This window comes from Panulirus ornatus, chromosome 50, assembly GCF_036320965.1.
Source record: "Panulirus ornatus isolate Po-2019 chromosome 50, ASM3632096v1, whole genome shotgun sequence".
Taxonomy (NCBI): Eukaryota; Metazoa; Arthropoda; class Malacostraca; order Decapoda; family Palinuridae; genus Panulirus; species Panulirus ornatus.
In genome coordinates this window covers 10976925-10999807 of record NC_092273.1, presented here as the reverse complement: position 1 = coordinate 10999807, position 22883 = coordinate 10976925, and the positions used below count along the sequence as shown (strand labels likewise).

Below are 22883 nucleotides of genomic sequence, written 5' to 3'. Positions count from 1 at the left end.
TATAATCTGCCTAATAGAGACCTGAAGTAAGTACGATTGTTGTCACCACACTTTGCAGCAGTACCGTTGACTGTGCCTGGTCAGTGACTGCATCTGTTCTTAGTCCTTTAACCTTAAAGAATGCCAGGGATTGGTTACCAATAGGTGCCTTGAAGGACCTTCCTGTATTTAGCTTCCATCTCGGTGAGTGGATGTTGAAGTAGACGGAGTTTAACCCATGAATGTCCTTGAGCACCTTTTCAGAGCTGATTTTAACATTCTTAGAGTTATTTTTAACATTCTCAGAGTTGATTATAACATTTTCGGTTAATTTCAACATTTTCAGTTATTTTTAACATTTTCAGAGTTAATTTTAACATCTTCAGAGCTAATTTCAACATTTTCAGAGCTGATTTTAACATTTTCAAAGTTAATTTTAAAATGTTCAGAGCTGATTTTAACATTTTTCAGAGCTGATTTTAACATTTTCAGAGCTGATTTCAACATTTTCAGAGCTGATATCAGCTTAAGTGAACGACCAAAGACATGGTCTAGCTCTTCACCACCAGTTAATTACTAAACAGTCATTAATCAACGTGGATACTACCCAGTAGATCATGCCTAACAGAATTAGAGAAAAAGAAATGAATTCCCAGAACTGAAGAACCATTAGTTACGAGCCAATGGAATTGTGGCAAGACTTCCATCAAGGGGAATGTTACGTGCACTGACCCTTACTTTAGTTCTGTATCTGTTACCAAGTCTTGTCTGATACAAATCATTCAGTTCCAGATATCTTCTCTCTCTCTCTCTCTCTCTCTCTCTCTCTCTCTCTCTCTCTCTCTCTCTCTCTCTCTCTCTCTCTCTCTCTCTCTCTCCTCGCCGACAAAGATGAGAGAACAATAGACGACCTTACGAGGTGATTAGCTCGTCAGAGCCATTATCATGCAAGTGTTTTGATCCACCTGGTGCGTCAAGGTGTAGGTAGCTGCGACGGTGGCGTTGGCTCTGTCAGGTGAGGCTGAGGGAGGTTGATTTGGATTCCAGCCCGGCCTGGCCTGGCCTGGCCTGGCCCCGGCTTGGGGAAAAGTCCCGTCAATCTAATTTGTTTACACGAAAGTCTGGAGCGGTGTCGAAACACACACACACACACACACACACACACACACACACACACACACACACACTGTTCTCTCTTCCTCAGTTTTCATCTCCAAGTAATCAAACAGGGAAATAAAAGAAGAAGAAAAAAAAAAAACCCGGTCAAAACTCTTTGCTGCGAAAATAGCCAATCAGGGGATTGGCTCTCAGTGTCAGACTCCAAGGTTCTCCAACTCGCTTGGGAACACGTCGGTTATTGTGTAGTTCAACCGAGAACACACCGTCGCTGGTGTGCCTCCTCCTCGCCGCCTTACCGGTGTTGGGTATTGTAAGAACCGTACTGTGTGTTAGCCTGGGGCGTGCGAGTGTATTATGACCTAAAAGGCATTATGTATAAACCCCTAATGAATGCATTTACGTGGACTTGAGAAGAAAGAGCGAATCACGTTCTATATATTCCGGGAATAAGATTCATTGAGGAAAGCAATACATTCTTCCAAGGTCATGGTGGTGACCCTGGGAGAATATTATGGTATATATATTATGAAAAGCAGGATATATTTAAGGTTAGGGTGACCCTGGGAGAATATTATGGTATATACATTATGAAAAGCAGGATATATTTAAGGTTAGGGTGACCCTGGGAGAATATTATGGTATATATAGTATGAAAAGCAGTATATACTTAAGGTTCGGGTGACCCTGGGAGAACATTATGGTATATATATTATGAAAAGCAGGATATATTTAAGGTTAGGATGACCCTGGGAGAATATTGTGGTATGGACACCTTTCTCTCCTACGTGTGGCAGCTGGCTTTGTTCCAGTCCCGTGGTCGTCCGTCCTGGAAATGATAAGTTGTGATGTGAACCTGCTGTACTGGAACGGTTGCTGTTGCTGTTGTAGTAAGAATCTAAGCCGCAAGGCACACTGTGAGGAGTGTCCAGACCTGGAGAGATCCTCTGGCCTCCGTTACCTGGTGTTGTACCGTCCTTCCTACCGTACCATTACCATTATATCGTGTCCCCCAACAACCCATTTCTTCTTCTTCTTCTTACCACATCATCATGACTAACAGGGGCTAACATTGTGGCATCATCACCACCACTGCCTCTTACACCATAAGACCCCTTTACCTCAGAGACCATCACGACACCAATAGACCCTCCCGCACAGCGAACCACCACCACCACCACAAAATCCAACCGTAGAACAGATGTCGTCTTTCTAACATGGATCTCTTTTCAGTCCACCCTTCCCTGGAAGATTATCATGCTAGCATCTCATCACAGTATTTCATAATACACATATATGTTTTTTTTTTCCACGTCTTTTTCCCGTTGAGCCGGAGGGAGAGGTGGGCGTGGGGGGAGGGAGACATGTCTCCTGCTTTACAATCCTCTTCTCTACCATCATAATAAGATTTCCTTTTTTATATATAATATGATTTCCTCTTTCATATATATATATATATATATATATATATATATATATATATATATATATATATATATATATTTATTATTTATTTATTATACTTTGTCGCTGTCTCCCGCGTTTGCGAGGTAGCGCAAGGAAACAGACGAAAGAAATGGCCCAACCCCCCCCCCCCCATACACATGTATATACATACGTCCACACACGGAAATATATATATATATATATATATATATATATATATATATATATATATATATATATATATATATATATATATATAACCTCGTTCTAGACCGTCAGCAGGTCTCCTGTGTTGTCTGTGTCATCTGTCCTGCACTATGTATGTGCCGCCACCACCGCCACTAACCCGTGGCGTTGTTCCGCAGCAGACCTGGACATGCAAGCTGATGATCAGCGTGTGGCAGTACTTCATCCTGGCCAACTACTCCTGGCTCCTGATGGAGGGCTTGTACCTGCACAGCCTCATCTTCATGGCCCTCTTCACCGACTCCTCCGCCATCACCCTCTATATCCTCCTCGGATGGGGTCAGTATGTATATGTATATACACATGAGGGTCCTGTATGTATGTGTGTGTATATTACATGAGATGTTTGTGTCATGCGCAAACCGTTCACTTTCCATACTTATGTATATAATGAATGTAGGATTGTATCCGTGCCCTTCAGCAGATAGCCTTATCAGGTCTTCTGTGTCCTCTATTATCTGTCTTTCCCATGTACTGTCCTGCAGCAGATAACCTCGTCATAGACCATCAGGTCTCCTGTTAGGTGTCCTTCTCATGTACTGTCCTCCAGCAGATAACCTCGTCATGGACCATCAGGTCTCCTGTTATCTGTCTTTCTCATGTACTGTCCTGCAGCAGATAACCTCGTCATAGACCATCAGGTCTCCTGTTAGGTGTCCTTCTCATGTACTGTCCTCCAGCAGATAACCTCGTCATAGACCATCAGGCCCTCTGTCATCTGTCCTTCCCGTATGCCCCCCTTACCCACACGGAAGGGAATCTAGCGTAACTCCGCTCACCTTCGCAGGGTTGCCGCTGGGTTGCGTGAGCCTGTGGGCCACCCTCCGGGCCACGCTGGACGACGCGCATTGCTGGACGGTGAACAACGTGCAGTGGATCTTCTGGGTGTGCATCCGGGCGCCCGTGGCCATCTCCAACCTCATCAGCTTCTTCTTCTTCCTGAACGTGGTGCGGGTGCTCGTCCTGAAGCTCAGGTCCTCCATATCAGCGGAGTCCATGAAATACAGGTCAGCCTCTGAGTCTTCCTCGGTAGGGGAAATGGGAGAGGAATGACTGTGGGGGGGGGGGGGGAGTCGACGCATGGCAGCCTTAACGCAACGTGTGTGTACAAAGACGCATGGCAGCCTTAACGCAACGCGTTTGTACAGAGACGCATGGCAGCCTTAACGCAACGCGTTTGTATATAGACGCATGGTAGCCTTAACGCAACGCGTGTGTATATAGACGCATGGCAGCCTTAACGCAACGCGTGTGTACAGACACGCATGGCAGCCTTAACGCAACGCGTGTGTACAGACACGCATGGCAGTCTTAACGCAACGCGTGTATAGAGACGCATGGCAGCCTTAACGCAACGCGTGTGTACAGAGACGCATGACAGCCTTAACGCAACGCGTGTGTACAGAGACGCATGGTAGCCTTAACGCAACGCGTGTGTATAGAGACGCATGACAGCCTTAACGCAACGCGTGAATATAGAGACGCATGGCAGCCTTAACGCAACGCATAAATATAAACGCAAGGCAGCCTTAACACACCTCGCGTATTTATAGACACAACAGTCATGTTTTAGGAGGGGAAAATTTCGTGAAAAATGAGAAGCAAATGTCTGATTACAGGGATTATAGATGCACGATTACAGCAAAGAGGTATCGTGATTACAGTGGATTACAAAACTATCGTATAATGTAAGGTAATCGTGCCATATTTTTGGACGAAACGGGAGGGGAATTGAGCATATTTTGTTTAAAAAAGAAAAAAAAAGAAAAGCTGCTCGTGTAACCAGAGGAAGATAATGGAGAGTCCAGTTAGCTGGTTATATTGGGAAAAAGTCCACTGTTTTTTTTTTTTATAATGCGAGACGTGATTATGGATAGAGGGGGGGGGGGAAAAAAAAAAGTGGAATGGAAAATGCTTTTAGCAATGAAAACATTGCCCGTTTTCTTTTCACTATTTATTTCAAGGTGAACTCTGGAAATATTGTCAATGATTAGAATTTCAGTCACTACATAAAGGTGTGTGTATATATATATATATATATATATATATATATATATATATATATATATATATATATATATATAGCTGTTGTTGGAGTTAAATAGTATGTTTTAATATCGCTGTTGGTCTATGTATCACAGATTACATAGAAAAACAATCTGCATATTTTTTTCGTAATCGATTAGCCTCAGAATTAAGTTTATGCGTAATTCTTTTTTTTTTTCGTAATAATGTCTATGAGAAAATAGGAACTAAATAAAAGACAAAAAAAAAAAAAAGGTTCCCACTCCTCGCTAGGAAGATGGATGTAACACCTCGCACTAACGGTAAAACAGAAAGCATCCTTAAAGTCGAGGTATATAAAGGCGACTTTGAGCACAGACTAGTGTTAATGGCAGTTACGCCCTTGACCACACCCGTGAGGGCCTACTCGCCTCAAGATAAGAGGGGCACCAGCCCTTCTTACCGGGGAGTTGATAGGTTTTAGCTTTCAGGTAGAGTGGCATTAAGGGTGGGATTACAAGCTCCCGCCATCACCGGGTGTCCGTCAGTGATGGCAGCGGCGACCATCTCTCTCTCTCTCTCTCTCTCTCTCTCTCTCTCTCTCTCTCTCTCTCTCTCTCTCTCTCTCTCTCTCTCTCTACTACTGCTACCTTGTGTTTAAAGCGAAACTCGTTTACCTTTTCATGGCTTTCTTGAGACACTGGCGGTTAACAAGCTTGATTAAGTCGCGTTTTTTTTTTTTTTATTTATTTATTTTCGGTTGTTTCACAAACACGGCTGCTGAAACCAAAGCTTATCTCGAAGGCTATCGCTGACAAAATATCTTCCTCTCCCCCAGCTTTATCTCCCTCGAGAGATGGTGTATTGGAAATATTAGCATAAAGTGGGAAGGAAGGAAGGAAGGAGACGAGAGTGAACAGTAATTGGGTAAAGGGGGAGGGGGAACCAGCCATGAATATTGATAGCAGAAATAGTCATCTCGGGTAATTTTGCGGTTTGAATGGATATTTCTGTTGAGACTCGCTGGGGGAAGTGTGATTTTGATTGATAACTGAATTTGGGTACCTTAGACCGAACTGTTGGGAGACATTAAGTAGTGGTATAAGGGAGGGAAGACTTAACATTAATTTAGACAGGGTTGAAGGGTTGGTTCATTAGCCAAAAGAAGTGACTGCAATTTCCAGGTTCTGGAAGACGTAGTGTAAAACGACATTTTGTCTGTGTGTGTGTGTGTGTGTGTGTTTGTGTGTTTTGGGGAAACAAGACATCAGGGGAAGGGAGGCTTGTGAAATAGACACAGTGATTGGAGAAATAGTTTCGGTTTGTTGATGGAATATTGATTCAGGAATAGAATACTGACGCTGTTCATTTATTTCGGGCGAGTGAATTATAAGGAGGAAGTTGAAACGCGATGTGAAAAGATGCCTCGTAAGAGTTTATAGCTCATTGAGACATGTTGATACAATACAGTCATAACCAACCACTTGGACATGACGGTAATGATCCTTACTTAATCATGGTGTTAGAACCCTTCGTTATAATAGCTTGATCCACTACAACAGGATTTATAACGATCAGGTCAGAGGCCATCAATACAGCCTTGCTCTTTTGTTTATGGATGTATTAGTCTTGCGTTGTATGCAACTGAAATTAAGAATATTAGAATTTCGGCGGTGATTAGAGAAGGTAGAAATGAATAACAATTAGCTGACGTGATTGAAACGTCTATAAGTGAAATGACATGATACCCCCATGTGTGGTGTGTATATAATAAATAGGCTAGACTATATGCACATTCAAGATCGCATACCGCTCTCGTTGGTATAGTGAGAGATTCTTATGGCGATGGATGCTAATGCCTCTAGTGAATAATGGCTGACACGCTTGTTATCGAATTCTAACAAAGGACATGCGTCTGTGCATTAACGTAAGCGTACAACTAAAGGCCGAACTTTACTTTTGGATGTACAGGTGCTCCCCGACTTACGATGGGGTTATGTTCCGATAAACCCGTCGTAAGTCGAAGATATCGTAAGTCAGAAATACATTTAATACTGTTCATCTAACCTACCGAGCATCAGAGCTTAGCCTAGCCTACCTTAAACCTTTTCAGACAACTTACGTTTTTCATCCACAATTATCATATGCAGCTCTTCCTTTTATTAAAAGCTTTGGCAGCTTCGGTAACGACACTTGCTGCCTCATCGCTAACCATTACGCTATGAAAATCATGACTTCTTTTTTTGAAGCGTTGGAACCACCCATGACCTGCTATAAACATTTGCGTATACGTAGGATCATCGAGCGTCGTTTTAGCGTATCGAAAAGCCTGGATCATCTGTAGGCTAAGCGGTATGCGCTTCTGTATCTAGTCTTCCGTCGACGTGAACGGGTTATTTTTCCATATCATCAATCGACCCAGCTCTTTTCTTCGTGATGACAGTGAATTTAACCGATGCCGATGATTTCACTGCATCTCTGATTCGCTTCTTATCCTGTAAGATGGTCGATATCGTCGATTGCCACAGTGCTAACTCATCGTGCGATGGCCTTTACTGGCTTACCGCCTTCGTGCTGGGCAGTTATCTTTAATTTCACCTCAAGAGTAATTGCCTTCCTCTTCTTCATTCATCAGAGGCAGGAGAGACACAGATGGGCGTTTCATAAATATGATGGGATGCAAAAACACTAAACACAAAATAAAAATAAAAAAAAAACCGCTGGCAAGATAGTAATCTGTAAAGGTTGTTTACACTCGCGATTGAGTGGCTGACTGGAAGCTGCGGCTCGCTGCCGCTGCGTAGCATCACGAGAGAGTGTCGTACCGTATATCGCAAGCCACGGAAAGAGATCAAAATTCGAAGTACACTCTCTCATGAATGCGTATCGCAGTCGCACCATCGTAGAGTCGAAAAATCGTAAGTCGAACCGTCATAAGTCGGGGAACACACAATTGCACGCTTTTAAGCTTCTGAAGTAAAGTAAGCTAATCTAATATCCTTCAGAGGTATATTTCTTTTAAGTTTATGAACATTTGTGATTTTCTGGATCTCTCAAAATCGAAACTGCATTTCCCTATCAAATGCATATCTCACAAAGCTACAACCTATATTACCAAAGTACTGTGAAATAAACTACGTTAGGTTAAAATGGCTTATTTGTTCATTCAACTTTATGTTCATTATGCAGGGTGTATGAAAGTCACCCAAAAGTGATTGCCACTGACATGGATAAGTACAGTCTTCCACTGATCATGATTTATGATGTTCCACAGAATTAAAAGACCACTGAGGTTTCTTTTTTTTTTTTTTTTAGGAAATATGCAGTGCATTTAATGTGTGTGTGTGTGTGTGTGTAGGAGAGCAGGGAGGCAAGGTATAATTACCCACATCAATTAATGCAATCTTAATCTGGCATGCTTTCCTCCCCCACATGTGTGCAGGAAGCTGGGCAAGTCAACGCTGGTGTTGGTCCCGCTGTTCGGTGTCCATTACTTCATGCTCTGGGGCCTCTCCACCTCAACTAACGCCTACGTCGAGATCGTGTGGCTCTTCCTCGACCAGGTCTTCGCGTCTTTCCAGGTCAGTTATGGCTCCCTCTTCATCATCCACATTTTCTTTCAGAAAGATAGCGTTGATAAAATTACAGGCACTGCATATTAAACTCCAACAGTTGTGGTTCAGAATTTGTATTCCTTTTCTTCTGTTAGCTTAGCACTGTAGGTATGGGTATAACTGTAGATTTGTTAGCAATGAAGTTATAGCTCCGACGGTGTAGATATAGTACTGAAAATGTGGCCATGTAGTACTATACGTTGGCCATATAGTAATGAAAGTGTTGCTAAAGTTCTGAAGTTGTATCTGTAACGCTGAAGGTGAGGCTGTAGAAATGAGGGTATGGCCGTAGTTTCTGAAGGTGACACTGGGTATAACATGCAATCGATTATGATTGTGACATTGAGAATTTGGCCCAATGGAAGTGGCCATGATACTCAGGGTATGGTTATAGTATTCTGGTTGTGTTTACAACACCTTGGGTTGTGGACCTTACAGTGTGATTTCGGCAATACTCATATAGGTAGATGAAACTTATAATGATCATGATAATGACCACAGTGATATTCATTATTCTTTCATGTGTGTGTGTTTTTTTCTGCGTCAGAGAAATAGTGTCAGGAACAGATGGCTTGAGCCATAGAGGAAAAACGTAAATATTGAACCCTTTTAGAAATTGATACTGGCGAATAGAATTTTCAGATCCTGCAGCTTCGCTCCCTCTCATATCACAGGGATGAAAAATGATAATATGATAATAACGATAAAAGTAATGGTAATGTTAACAACAATGATAATGACTGACTGACATCACGATTATGGCATTATGGGGGATGGCGGGGTGGTTGCAGACAGCAAAAGTGACTCTGGCAGTTTTGATGACAACACTGTGCATATGGTGATCTTTTTTTTTTTTTTTCAATAACCCAGTTTATTGGGTTGTGGCAGTACGAGTAATCTTTGGTTGTTGGTAGGATAATTGGGGATTGGTTGTAGAACAGTAACAGCCGTGCTTCTAAGTGTAGCCCTACGGCTGTGGTTTGGGCACTGGCGTGTTGGATGTGATTTAACAACAGTGACAGTGGATAGTACTATTGTGGTCTCAGTTCTGACAGTGGCACTGTCATTAGCTGCAGTTCTGTGTGGGTGCCTGCAAGAGCATGGCTCTTTTGTTAGGGCTGTCTTTACAGCAATGTGTATGTCTTTTGAGACACACGGTTGGTATTAGAGAAGTGGTGTGGTGTGGCTACGATATTGTGGTTGCTGGTGTAGAATAGAGTTTTTTCTTTTTATTGATTTCTCTAGATTTTTTTTTTTTACAGAGACTGTGCTTTAAACAGCACTGCAATTAATTGATAATAGTTAAAATGGTAGATATTTACCAGACCTCTTGGAGTGTATGTGTACAGAGCTTGACATTACATGTTAACATGGTCCCAAAGTAGAAAGGTCTTGAGGATGTGGGCCCCATTAAATGTCCAGCATGTTGGCTGAAGTTCCTGTGGAGTTTAGGACCAAGTCGTGTGACACGACGAGTTGGGATTGTGTTAGGTGAAGTCCCACATTGACTCTGGGACGACATGTTATGAAAGCATGGATTGCAAGTCCATTTGGTGAAGTCATGTGACCATTTACCTGTTGGATATGTGCTTGTTAAGTGTGAATTTGGGTGTGTTGCTATTGTTGCAATCCCATTCTTTCTTTAAGGGTGTATAATCAGCCCATATGTCTATTATACCAGAACTCTGAAATAATGGCTTTTGTTAACAGAGATTTGGGCTAGACAGATTCCCTTACCATCTGGCTAACATCACCTGACAGCTGATGGCCGCTTGATATATATATATATTATATATATATATATATATATATATATATATATATATATATATATATTTTTTTTTTTTTTTTCTTTTTTTATACTTTGTCGCTGTCTCCCGCGTTTGCGAGGTAGCGCAAGGAAACAGACGAAAGAAATGGCCCAACCCCCTCCCATACACATGTATACACATACGTCTACACACGCAAATATACATACCTCCACAGCTTTCCATGGTTTACCCCAGACGCTTCACATGCCTTGATTCAATCCACTGACAGCACGTCAACCCCGGTATACCACATCGCTCCAATTCACTCTATTCCTTGCCCTCCTTTCACCCTCCTGCATGTTCAGGCCCCGATCACACAAAATCTTTTTTCACTCCATCTTTCCACCTCCAATTTGGTCTCCCTCTTCTCCTTGCTCCCTCCACCTCCGACACATATATCCTCTTGGTCAATCTTTCCTCACTCATCCTCTCCATGTGCCCAAACCACTTCAAAACACCCTCTTCTGCTCTCTCAACCACACTCTTTTTATTTCCACACATCTCTCTTACCCTTACGTTACTCACTCGATCAAACCACCTCACACCACACATTGTCCTCAAACATCTCATTTCCAGCACATCCATCCTCCTGCGCACAACTCTATCCATAGCCCACGCTATATATATATATATATATATATATATATATATATATATATATATATATATGTTTCAATTTCTTAAAGGCCTCATCACATTGATCACTCCACCCGCTTACATTTGACTTTCCTTGACAATAAGTTGTTTGATTGTAAAGCAGTGATTGAAAAAGCTCTTGCAAAACCTACAATGATATCTGGCCATGCCCAGAAATCTTAGTAATTATTTTCTATTTTTAGGTGCTGGAAATCGTGCAGTACTCTCCACCTCAGCATTAATTGGTTTGACACTTCCCTGACCAACAACATAACCTAGATATTCTACGGTTGCTCTAGCAAATTCACTCTTCACAAGGTTCACAGTTAAATTTGCTTTGTCCAACCTGTTTAACGCTTCCCTCATTACATACAAATTCTTCCCAAGTTTTTGAATACAGTACAATATCATCCATATACACAGAACAATCTTTAACATCACACAACTTTTGATTTACTTATCTTTGGAAATTACTAACTCTGTTTTTCTTACCAAAGGGTAGCACTTTATATTGATGCAAACCATCCATAGTTATAAATGCAGAAATTTCTTTTGCCTTTCAGTTAGAAGTACTTTCCAACACCCTTTCAATAAATCTAATTTAGTTACAAATTTAGCATCTTCTGTCTGATCAATACAAACATCCCACTCTCAGAATAGGATACAAGTCAGCTATAGTGACCTTATTTACCTCTCTGAAATCAATACAAAATCTATAGGAAATACCATCAGGTTTAGTTATAAACACACAAGGTAAATTCCAAGAACTGTTACTTTTTCAAATAGATAATTGCCAAGCATATACTGTACTCTTCTCGTTATCTCCCTCACCTTAGGATTCACTCTGTATGGGTGTTGCTTAATGGGTTTCGCATTTACAACTTCGATATCATGCTGTAATATATATATCCTTTTCCATCCAACTCTGGTTAAATACCAAGCACAGGTCTATAAGAAATCAAAATATATTTACATCAGCAAACATAACTGTGCTTTCTGAACATATATGTAATAAAATATGCGCCAAATACAATGATCTCGCTCTATCTGTTTTATTTGGTCAGTTGTAGACAAATATACTGGCCTCAGTTTACAACATGATTCTTAGAAATCACCAAGATGTATACAGATAACCTTATAGATTTACCAGAGAAGCGTTGAACAACAGCCACACAAGTGTTGTATACAAGTGCTTTCTATTAACTTCTCTTATATCTTTCTTTTTTTTGTCTTCCATAAATTGTAAGAACAGTAAAGATACATACTATTAATTTATACACAAACAAAATTTCACATTTTAACATACAGCAATCAAACTTCTCAAAAGACTATATTATATACCTTAACTCAGACAACTGAACAAATTATGATAGATAACAAACAATTATTGGGAAAGGGGAAATAACTGTAACACTTTATATCTAAAATCTTATTTGTAACAGCCATATGTTTTTCCACAGGGTTTCTTTGTGGCAGTACTCTACTGTCTAATGAATGGGGAAGTTCGTCAGGAACTAAGGAAGCTATACAACCGCTGGTACAAGGGTGACCCTTTGGTGATGACATCTCATTCCACACTTGTGTCCCACACAAAGACCTACACCAGGTATTCTATGAGAAGAGTTCTGTATAAGCATTGCTCTTACAAGGATGGGCTTTTGTTAGAATGGACTTTGTTAATGTTACATGATAATACAAAAAATTTTGCCTTGAAATTTCTTTTTTACATTTTATAAGAATGATCAAAATTTAGTCCATTACAGTGCTGCCCCATCAAGAAGACCCTATTCTGTGGCAACTGCTCTTATGTTTCTCTGTCTATATCTCCGATGCCCAGTCCCTCCGGGAACTCACATCCAGGTGGAGTCCATGGCAAAAGTTTCCACTCATGCCTCACCTTACGTGCCTCCCTCGCATACACCATTCCACCCATTCTTCCACCATTCCTCTCCCTCCAGTATTCTTCCACTCTATTTATCCATGTCACAGGTGGTCTTCCTTTCTCACCAATCCCTTTAATTATACTATCATGCACTCTCCTTTTAACTCCATATCTTGCATTCTTTCAAATATGTTTTTCAATAGCTTATAACTAGTGTTTGATAAATGGCCTTTGCTGGTGTCCATGCAACATTTTAATGATCATATACCTCTGGCCCCTACTTCGGAACATCACATCACGGCCATGTATTTCTGGCACAGTTTTTGTATACTGAACTCTTTAGGGATGAAACATAATGGAGCTGGGAGGTGAGGATACCTTTAGTTTGGATAAAGACAATCTCAAATAAGTAAAATCATTCTTACCTCATGGGTGACTTTTGCTATGCTCCGTAAACATGTTTTACTTAGTTGTACAACACATATATGGTAAGTTGTTGTTCTTTTGCTACAGCATTTCTTTCTCTGTTCTTTCCCAGCATTATGTAAAGCCTGACTAACAATGCAGGGTAACTTGGTAGCTAGGGACATTGAATAAGCCAGCACCATAATGAGGCATATGCATTATTGATTTCTGCATCTAGTTATTTTCGATGCTTATCTTAATTTTTGTGACTTTTCTCATGAAAATCATATTGATTTAAATGATACGTAAATGCACATGTCTATGTAAATAGATCTTGTCAATATGCAGTGAGTATACAGTGTATTGTCATAAGAAAAAATTATAAACACAGGTGTCCATTTCTTGGGACCACAGACACAGGTATCCAGCTCTAGGGACCGCTGATGACTAGCGTTTACTTACCTTCTATCAACCATCTTATTTTTATTTGGTCACTTGACAGATTCTGTAAGCCCCTACCCTGTTTGTAGGTTCAGTATTTCCTCACATGCTTCATTGACTGCTACTATTTGATATAGTATCAAAGATGAACATAGGCCCCTTGCATCATCCACATGAACTGTCAACATGTTAGATATCTGCCTCAACATATCTAGCTCCCAGTGCCCTCCACCTTTCCCAGTGCTGTTGCCATGACCATTGGACTATCCTGAACATTTATGTCATTCTTCACACTCTACTGACCATGGCCACTGCTGAGCACTCATTTGGCTCTCTTTGCTGTCTGGAGACATATTTACACATCCTAATGACTAATTACCACTGACATCTATACATCTTAATGACCAGTTACTGCTGACGTCTTGCTCTTCTCATTCACCAAGATACTGATGTAAATTTCAGTGCTGTCATTATTGAGTTTGATAACACTGCCCTTATCTTTGATTGATTACGTTTCTGTGTATTGAAGTGTGTATTTACATTTAAATTCAAGTGTAATAGACATGTGTTGAGCCAAAAAAGTGATTTTGTTATCATTGAATAGTCTCATGCAAATAGTTTTTAAATGTCTGGCACATGAGGCAGAAATTAGCAGTTCCTGCCTTGGTAGGTTCATTGTTATTTGTAAATAACTGTACTACCCTTATCATTGGCTTAGTTTGGGTAGAGAATGGCTTTCTTCTAGATGGCAGTTTGTGACCAACTTGTTTAAGGAGAAGCAAATTCCTATGCATGATTGGATACATGAAACTATCCATATGTATTTCTAACACAGTACAGTACCTTTTTGGTTGCTATTGGTTTGAAGATTCTGGGACCAGGGAGCAAGAATATTCTTCAGTTTCTACCTGACCTTGGCTCCCAGCTAATTGAAAGAGCAGCCAGCTTCATACTTCAGCACCTTAGCACAATTGTCTAGTGATGGAGTGCAAGTTCCAGTATCTGCTCATATCAAATGTCCAAGGAACATTTGCAACTCAAATATATTTATTTCATTTTCAAGACTTCATGAATTGTATTTCTTACACATTTATGTATCTCTCCTCCTAAATCTCCTCTGGGGCTTCCTCAGCACTCAGAGAGCTAGCCACATCCGCTAATTAGGACCACAGGTCAAGTAGTGTGGTGGTGATATGTCTGTGGTGAGTGCAGAACAATGTAGTGATGAGTGCAGAACAATTTAGGAGTAGGTGTTCTATGTCTTTGGTGAAAAAATTGCTTCTTGAGCATGAAGGTCTTGTGACATGTTGATTGATGTTTGTACTGCTGGAGGGGTCGGGTGATATTGAGAGCACATAGAAGGAAATGTAACTTGAATGTGTATGGAGAGTGTAGTTTGAAATGTGTTTCTGGTTGGTGTAGTGGAGTTTAAGATTGGGTTGAGAATGTAGTTGCTTAACCATGTCACTATGTAATTTGGACATATCTGAATCATTTTTTTTCCTTGGTTTGTGACATTCAAATTTACCCTATGCCTCTTTTGTCATTTTTAAGAGCATTTCCTCAACTGCAGGGTTTCACATCAATACATATTTTTTCATAATTACCCCAGGACCAATTTCAGTGAGAGTGCTGGTGTTACCCAAGATCTTTTTATAGGGTCTTGCAGCCCAAGGCCGCACTACTTTCAGTAGCAGGGAAATGCAAATTCCAAAGGTGTTCTTTGATAAGAGTACCCCCAGAAAGACAACCTCACCAAAGGTGAGGTTGCCTCAAGTAGGCAGAGTCCATGAACACCTTTTTTATCAATATGTAAGGCTATATGGTAAATTTTAGACAGAGTGTGTATTGCGTCTACATATTTGCAAAATACATAAACTTGGTATTTAATCATTCTTATCTATTTTAGGTGGGTGAATTGGAAATTGATTATTGATAGAATTTGCAATTATTTTAGGAAAATGCAATTTTCAGGCATTTGAGTCTTTTGGAAGTTAATCATAGTGTCGTATTTGTAAACTTCAAGGTCAAGTTAGGAAAACAAGTAAGTGCCTTATTCTTCACTGGATAATTGGTAATTTTCAGGCACCACCTTTAAAGTGATTGTGAATATAAAAAGGCACTGATGCTTGTTTTAAGTCACCACAGTTAGCTTGTTTTTTTTTTCAGTGTAATATATACTAGGGTTCGTGGGAGATCTGTAATGATAGATGGATTGGAGGCAGTTTAGGTGGGAATTGATTAACTTAATATGATTATAATGAATAAAGGCAGACAGTATGAATTAGGTACATGTGTATATATGTATATGTCTGTGTGTGTATATATATGTATACGTTGAGATGTATAGGTATGTATATTTGCGTGTGTGGACGTGTATGTATATACATGTGTATGTGGGTGGGTTGGGCCATTCTTTCGTCTGTTTCCTTGCGCTACCTCACTAACGCGGCAGACAGCGACAAAGCAAAAAATGCATAAATAATATGATTCTATAATATAACGTAATTATGTTGTTTTTTTTGTTTTTTCCCAAAAGAAGGAACAGAGAAGGGGGCCAAGTAAGGATATTCCCTCAAAGGCCTAGTCCTCTGTTCTGAACGCTACTTACTAATGTGGGAAATGGCGAATAGTTTGAAAGAAAGAAAAATTATAAAGAAGTTCATGCTGAAGATATTGATGTGGAATTGGATTAGAAGTAATTAGCTTCATTCAGGTATTGAATGTTTGTGATTGCTATGTAACCAGTGATAGTTCACAGTTTTCTCTTTCATGTGGCTCTATGTGGTTTTTGCCTTTGAAAGGTTGGGAGACTAGGCTGATAAGGCATAAGTTTAGGATGGAATGAATGATCAGATTGTAGAGGATACACATTATTTTTTTTCCTTGTCTGAAACTGGTATTGGTAAGTGTTTTGTGGGTGTTTAGTTTGTTTATTGCTTTGGTATTAATATTTGTTATTTGGGGAGCAAACATCTAGTGTGTTTCTTGCATAATATCTAGTATATTAGGTGTTTTGTTAAGCAGAAATGGTTTTCAGTCATAGTTACAGGAGAGTGCAAGTTGGTTTCATGTGTATCAGGGATTAGGAAGGTGTTGGTGGATTTCTGTGGGATTAAGTTATTTTGTTTTTGGCAAGCTGATGTTCTAGTTGCATGATGCATGTTTGCTTTTGCTTGTGTAGTGTCAGGTTGCAGTGATGTATTTATGAGATTATCAGCACTGGTTTTTGGGTGGTGGAAGGAGGGCATGTAAGAGGATATCTACCATTCTCTAAACAGTAAAGGTAGTCATTAACTGTCATTTAAACAAAGCCATTCTCAAAAGAAGTTAAGCAGCTTTCTTGATGTCCAAGATCATTTATTGCAAACCATTAACACCACTAACACCTCTGATCTCTAATCAAATTAGCTGCAAACCACCCTCCAACCCTACATTGCTAGTCATTAATCATTTTCAGATTTATGCTGTCAGGTACTAACAAAAGAGTGTAAGCTAGCAGTCTCTACACTGTGACTTTGATGTTTATAACTTTACTTATTTAACTAACTGTTTCACAAACCAGTCATTTTAATAAAGCTAATCCATCGTGTGGTGTTGGTTGGTTTGTTTGGTACCTCTTTTAGCATTTCCTTATACGCTCTCCTGCTATTCTAACCTACATTAACTTTCCCTCTGCTCACTGGGAAGCCGTGGCAGGACATCACTGCACTCAATTCACTCCCAAGCAGAGCGGCGTGATCGACAGACACCTTCTCCTCAGATGCCAAAATCAAGTGGAGGTGATGGACCAGGCTCTCGCCCACGCACGCCCTCTCCTTCCCCAACACCTACTCTCACCCCGTCCTATGGGTCCAGGCAACAGTCAAAAGTAAGAAAACTTCTTTAATTGACTCGTGGATTGTAGCTTTTTCCTCATGTTGCTTTTACAACGTGTGTGTGTGTGTGTGATTATCTATTTGTACTATTCATGGAACCCCATCTCATGAACATTTTCTTAAATATATGTATTCTCTCTGCATTAACCATGGCCTTAGTTATCTGTTCCATTCATCCAACACTCTTGTACTGCAGGATTACTTCTTTACTTATATTTTTAACAAGTTTCTTGCCTAATTTCACGTTATGTCCTGTGGTTGCTCTATACCTATAAATCTTGAAGAACTTTTCAAAATCCATGTCATTCATTTGATTCAAATACTCAAAGGTTGTGATCAAGTTCCCCTAATTCTTCTGTCGCATTTCCCTGGAACATAGCTTTCTTAATTCTAGTGGCACCTTTGTTGCCCTCCTCTGGACTTTTTGTGTTAGTTCGTATGTGCTTCTGTGGCGGCAGTGACCAAACTTGAGAAGCATATTTGGCCTTATGTAGGATGTGAACAGCTTTCTAAATATTTCCTTATCCATATACTTGATAGCTATTCTGATATTTGGCAAAAGAAAGTTGGTCTGCTCTACTATTCTCCTAATGTGAGACTGAGATGACAGGCCAAGGACAACACTGACTCACATGTCCTTCTTTTACACAGAATCCTGAAGCTTACTTCCTGCAGGATGTTAATTACATTGAGGCCTTCTTTCACTTTATCCATCTTCATTACCTTACATTTGTTAGGATTGAATTTTGTTCATCCATGTATCAACCATAGAGTCTGTTTACCTACGCATGTAAGCTGATGTAAGCAAAGGGAGTACATTCTTAGTGGGAAAACTTCTCACTCAAAAGAAATCCCTTCTCTTGCTTTTTGATTGTAGCACAGCCTCATATCTGGAGGAGCCCTATAAAAGGGGTCCTGGGATTACATATAATATAATGAACCTATATACACAGTACTATCACAAACTTGAACTATTTGAGCAGAATGTAGAAAGTTCCCCACACTGAGCTTTCCCAGGAGACATCCAGATTGAGTGTGCTGTTAATGTAAGTACTGTGTGTGCAATTTTATTTTACGTACACTGAAACTACTTATTGTATGCTTCTTTCCCATGTGTAAATTTACACATCCAGAATGTATCATTTACATATTTTTTGCATCTTCTTATGTTCTTATAAGCATTATTTACATATTTACATGTCTTTTACACACACAAAACATTAGTTGCATGAATACATTAGAACTAACCATATTTTCATCTATAATGTACAGTCTTCAACAAGGAAGTAGTTTCTTTTATTGTGAAGAATGATTTTTTTTTTCCAGCTGTACTGTGAAGTTGCTAATGGCATATAAGACTAAAGGTGGAATCAAACTTCAGTAGGAAATTTGAACAGATGGAAGAATGTAGAATATCAATATAAATTGGCTTCAGTTTTCCATAAAACATCAGTTTATGTCTGCTGCTGTGTTTTAAACTACTGAGCATCTGTGTTGAACCCTGCAGTCAATATGATGATCACTGTGGCATGACTGATATACATGGGGAAGGAAACTGTGTAGCATGTGAGGGAAGGGGCAGTGGTATATGTAAAGGAAGTGTTGTTGGTGTACAGATACAGAACTTAATGGAAACACAGAATTTCACTCTGATTGGCTTACTATTAGTGAGCCACCATACAAGGTGGCTTGTGATAGGCTCTGCTTATTCTTAGGTATTGAGGAAAGGAAAGAAAGAGACAGAAAAGAACTGATGGATGGTACAGTATCAGTTTCAAAAGGTGCTAAAATAAGGGGCTTAAAAGGCACCAAGGGAAGACTTGTATCAAACCTTTACATTTTTGAAGGGGTCCAGTAAGGAACATATTAGGTACTTTGTGTGATTTTCATCATAATTTTGTATGTTGATTTTTCACCAATTAAACTGGATTGATAGGTTTCACCATATAAACTATTATTAACGCAGTGAATGTTTATGAGCATAATGTGACATTTGTAATACTGATTTTAGAGTTTTTTGGATAAAGCTCATTAATGGGATTTTTTTACATTCTTAAAATGATTTCTGATCTGAGTAGTTTGTGATAGCATAATGTTAATTGGTGTATCATTATATGAATAATCCCAGGACCCATTTTATGGGGCTCCTGAAGCTTTGAAACTGTACTACAATAAAAAGCAGGGAAATGGACTTCTTTTGGGTGAGAAATTTTCCCAGTGAGAATGTACTCCCTTTCATCAACTGAGAATGATAAAGCCTCATCAAAGGTTTTCAGTTGCAATGTAATCACAGGCAAGCACAGTCCAATAAAACACACATACACTTTCATCAGAAACAGATTAAGAAATGGCCCCATTCACTCGCATCCTTACTCTAGGTGTCTTGTGTAATGCATCAAAATCACAGCCTCCTATCCACAATAAGGCACCAGAGACCTTTTCATAGTTCTTATGGCCACCTCAATTGCCATGGTTCAGTCCACTGATGGAATAGTGCCCCCTGTATACCACATCACTGCAACTCATTGTATCTAGTGCACACCTTGCTTCTTCATGCACGTTCATGCCTCAAGCCCACAAACTCCTATTAAGTTCATCCTTCCATCTCCAGTCCAGTTCCCCCTTCTCCTTATCCCTGCATTTCTGACACATGTATCTTTGTCATCCTCTCCTCACTCACTCTATATATATATCCAGACTATATCAGCACATACATATCTACCTCAAAGGCTCAGGCTGGGGTGTCTGAATGTATGTGGGTGCAACAAATGAGAAGAAAGGAGAAATAGGTGAGATAGGTAGTATGTTTGAGGAAAGTAACCCTTTTGTTCTTGCTCTGAGGGAAACAAAACTAAAGGGTAAGGGAGAAGAATGGTTTGAATTGTCCCAAGAGTAAAGTCAGGAGTTGGTAAGAGGCCGAGATCTAAGGAAGCAGTAGCACTTGTGCTGAAGATGGGGTTGAGAGGATATGTGAAAGAGGTCAACGGAGTGAGCTGCAGCCTACTGTGGGTGATTACTAGTGATTATGCACTAGGCCACAAATAGGATGATGTAGAGAAGCATGTGTTTTGGGAGCAGTCCATTATGTTACTCCACTTCTCTTTCACCTTTTCTTTGCCTGTTACCACTTCTACATCTGTTTCCCTCTCCATAGTGCCTGATTATTTTCCTGTTCTCACACTTTTCACCTTCCAAAGCATTTTCTTGTTCTTTTTTATGTTACTCTTTCACCCTATCTCTCTTATGTCCTCTTTCAGTTCTTGTACCCTTCTCTTGACTTCTTGCTTCTTACTTCATACTCCTGTAAATCAATGGAACACCTTCCCTGTAGACTCTGTTTATACACCTCACTTTCTTTTTCACTAGCAGTTTCTTCATTTCACTTTCATTTACTCCATTTATTTGGTAAATGAACTTCTTTAATGTCATACATTTTTCTTCCATTCTGGAATTTTGGCACCATAAACTCATTTTAACATAATCTGTATACTTACACAGACTTTCTTGAGCAATGTTTTCTATATATATCACTTCATTTAGGTAACTTTTCCATTTATGTTTCTGATTTTTGAACATGTAAACCCATTACTCTTATTTTTTCCTGTACTTTGACCTTTTTATATACTTGTATTTAGTGTAGTTGCATCTTTAACTTCTTGAAAAACTCGTTGAATTATGCTTTGTGAAATTAGAAACATGTTAATTTCAACCAATTTTCATGTGAAAAAATAGGTTACGTAATGCAAATAACAAAACTTCTCAGGATATGAGCATGGGGCAGGGTTCATCAGAATCTTACGATGAAGCAATTGAGCTACAGCCTCGCACAACTTTAGAAGGAATCCAATATCAGAAAAAAGTCGTCCATGAATCGAGCCCTGATGACCCAGCGTATTTCCCATCCCGCTTGTCTATAGTCAGACCTGATTCAGAAGAAGTAAACAATAAAAACAATGCTTCTGAAAGTACTCCTGTTGAAATACTTATTGATCTTCATGATGAAAATTATGATTTAAAGAAAGACATCAATTTGAAAAATATGCAGTGTAACCCCAAGAGTAATGGCCCTGTTGTCTCTCAAAATGGCCAAGTAAATGGAAAGACTAAGGAAAAACACCTTACTTTCTCAGAGTCAACAGAGCAGCTTCTAAGTGCTAAAACAAGCCCAGCCAAAGAAAATGGATCTGTACTAACTGGAAGTATTAATAGTAAGGAAGATGTGAACAAAGGCATCATATGTGTAAATGTGAATAAAAATATTCTAAAATCATCAGCTCCATTACAAGTGGACTTACATGTGGTGAAGAAACCTAAGGGAAAAGAACAAGAAACTATGTTATAAAAACTCAACAAGAAAACCAAAAGTAATGTGTATGTAGAGTTTATGTAGAGTAAGAGTATATCATAACTGTATGATAAGTACAGCCTTCCCTCTCATCTTCGCCTTTGTGCTATGGAACAATCACTCTCATCCAAAATACTGATGTATAATATATTTTGTTTACTTCATCACACCAAAAACAAATCATTTAGTGTTTAATGTCCCTAAATGTCATTGAAAAAATGTATTAAAAGTATTGAAAGCCTATTACAAGAATTTTTATAAAGTGAAAGGAAGATATTTCTAAGCCAGATTTAATGTTGTCTTATTGCACAGACAGGAGTTTAAAGAAAACCTCTTCCTTATGTGTAGTGTAAACTGGATGTATCTTTTTTTTTTTTTAGTATTGTTGTAAGGTGTAATATTTTTCTGGTGAGAAATGTGAGTTCATTAATTTGTGTAATAGTTTATTTTCTACTTTAGGGTCATCACTAAGACTTTTTTTTTATAGTAATATAAAGGACCAGATAGAGTAGTACTGGCCATCTTCGGTGCAGCCAGTATATATGTGATAGGTAACCATTGGTAAGTGAAATCTGTGAGCTCTTGTGGCATATTATGCACAGGATTTCATTATATGTAACACTTTTATCCTTGTCATTAATAAAAGGGCGTATTGCTAAAGAGCTTATGGCAAAGTTGAAAGTAATGAATGTCACGAGTAGTTTTATGGCATTTAAGCTGCACCAGTATCTTAACTAAAATATATCTTTTTTTTTTAAGAAATTGGGATTACTGGTATTGTATGAGTGAGGAATATATGATTTTGTTTTTTAAAGATAAAATACATGTGTAAGTAAGTACTTCACTTTGTTGTAGTGAGCCTTGCTGACTACTAATTCTCTGGTCTGGGTTCGATTTCTGATGTAGGTGGTCAGCTCACCCAATTATTCATCCTTCCTCTGGTTGGTAGGTGAAACGGTACCTGTTTCAGGTGGGGTAAAGCACCACAGCTTTGACTGGTCAAGCTAGCAGACCATGTAAACTCTACTTATCTGGGGATATGGCCCTCAGTGACAGGCCTAGAAGCCTACCAGGGATTCA

The 22883-nt window shown here is 39.4% G+C and overlaps 1 protein-coding gene across 1 annotated transcript in view; it reads left to right on the top strand.

Moving 5' to 3' along the window:
- The window catches only part of LOC139764593 (uncharacterized), a 190073-nt gene extending 168109 nt beyond the window's left edge, over positions 1–21964 (top strand). Inside the window, exons 8-13 of the mRNA XM_071691431.1 lie at positions 2910–3066; positions 3575–3794; positions 8234–8372; positions 12313–12458; positions 17271–17451; positions 21222–21964. Of these exons, the coding sequence (XP_071547532.1) occupies positions 2910–3066; positions 3575–3794; positions 8234–8372; positions 12313–12458; positions 17271–17451; positions 21222–21800 (1422 nt within the window). The 3' untranslated portion in view covers positions 21801–21964. The remainder of the gene's footprint in view (positions 1–2909; positions 3067–3574; positions 3795–8233; positions 8373–12312; positions 12459–17270; positions 17452–21221) is intronic.
- The last annotated feature ends 919 nt before the right edge of the window (positions 21965–22883 follow it).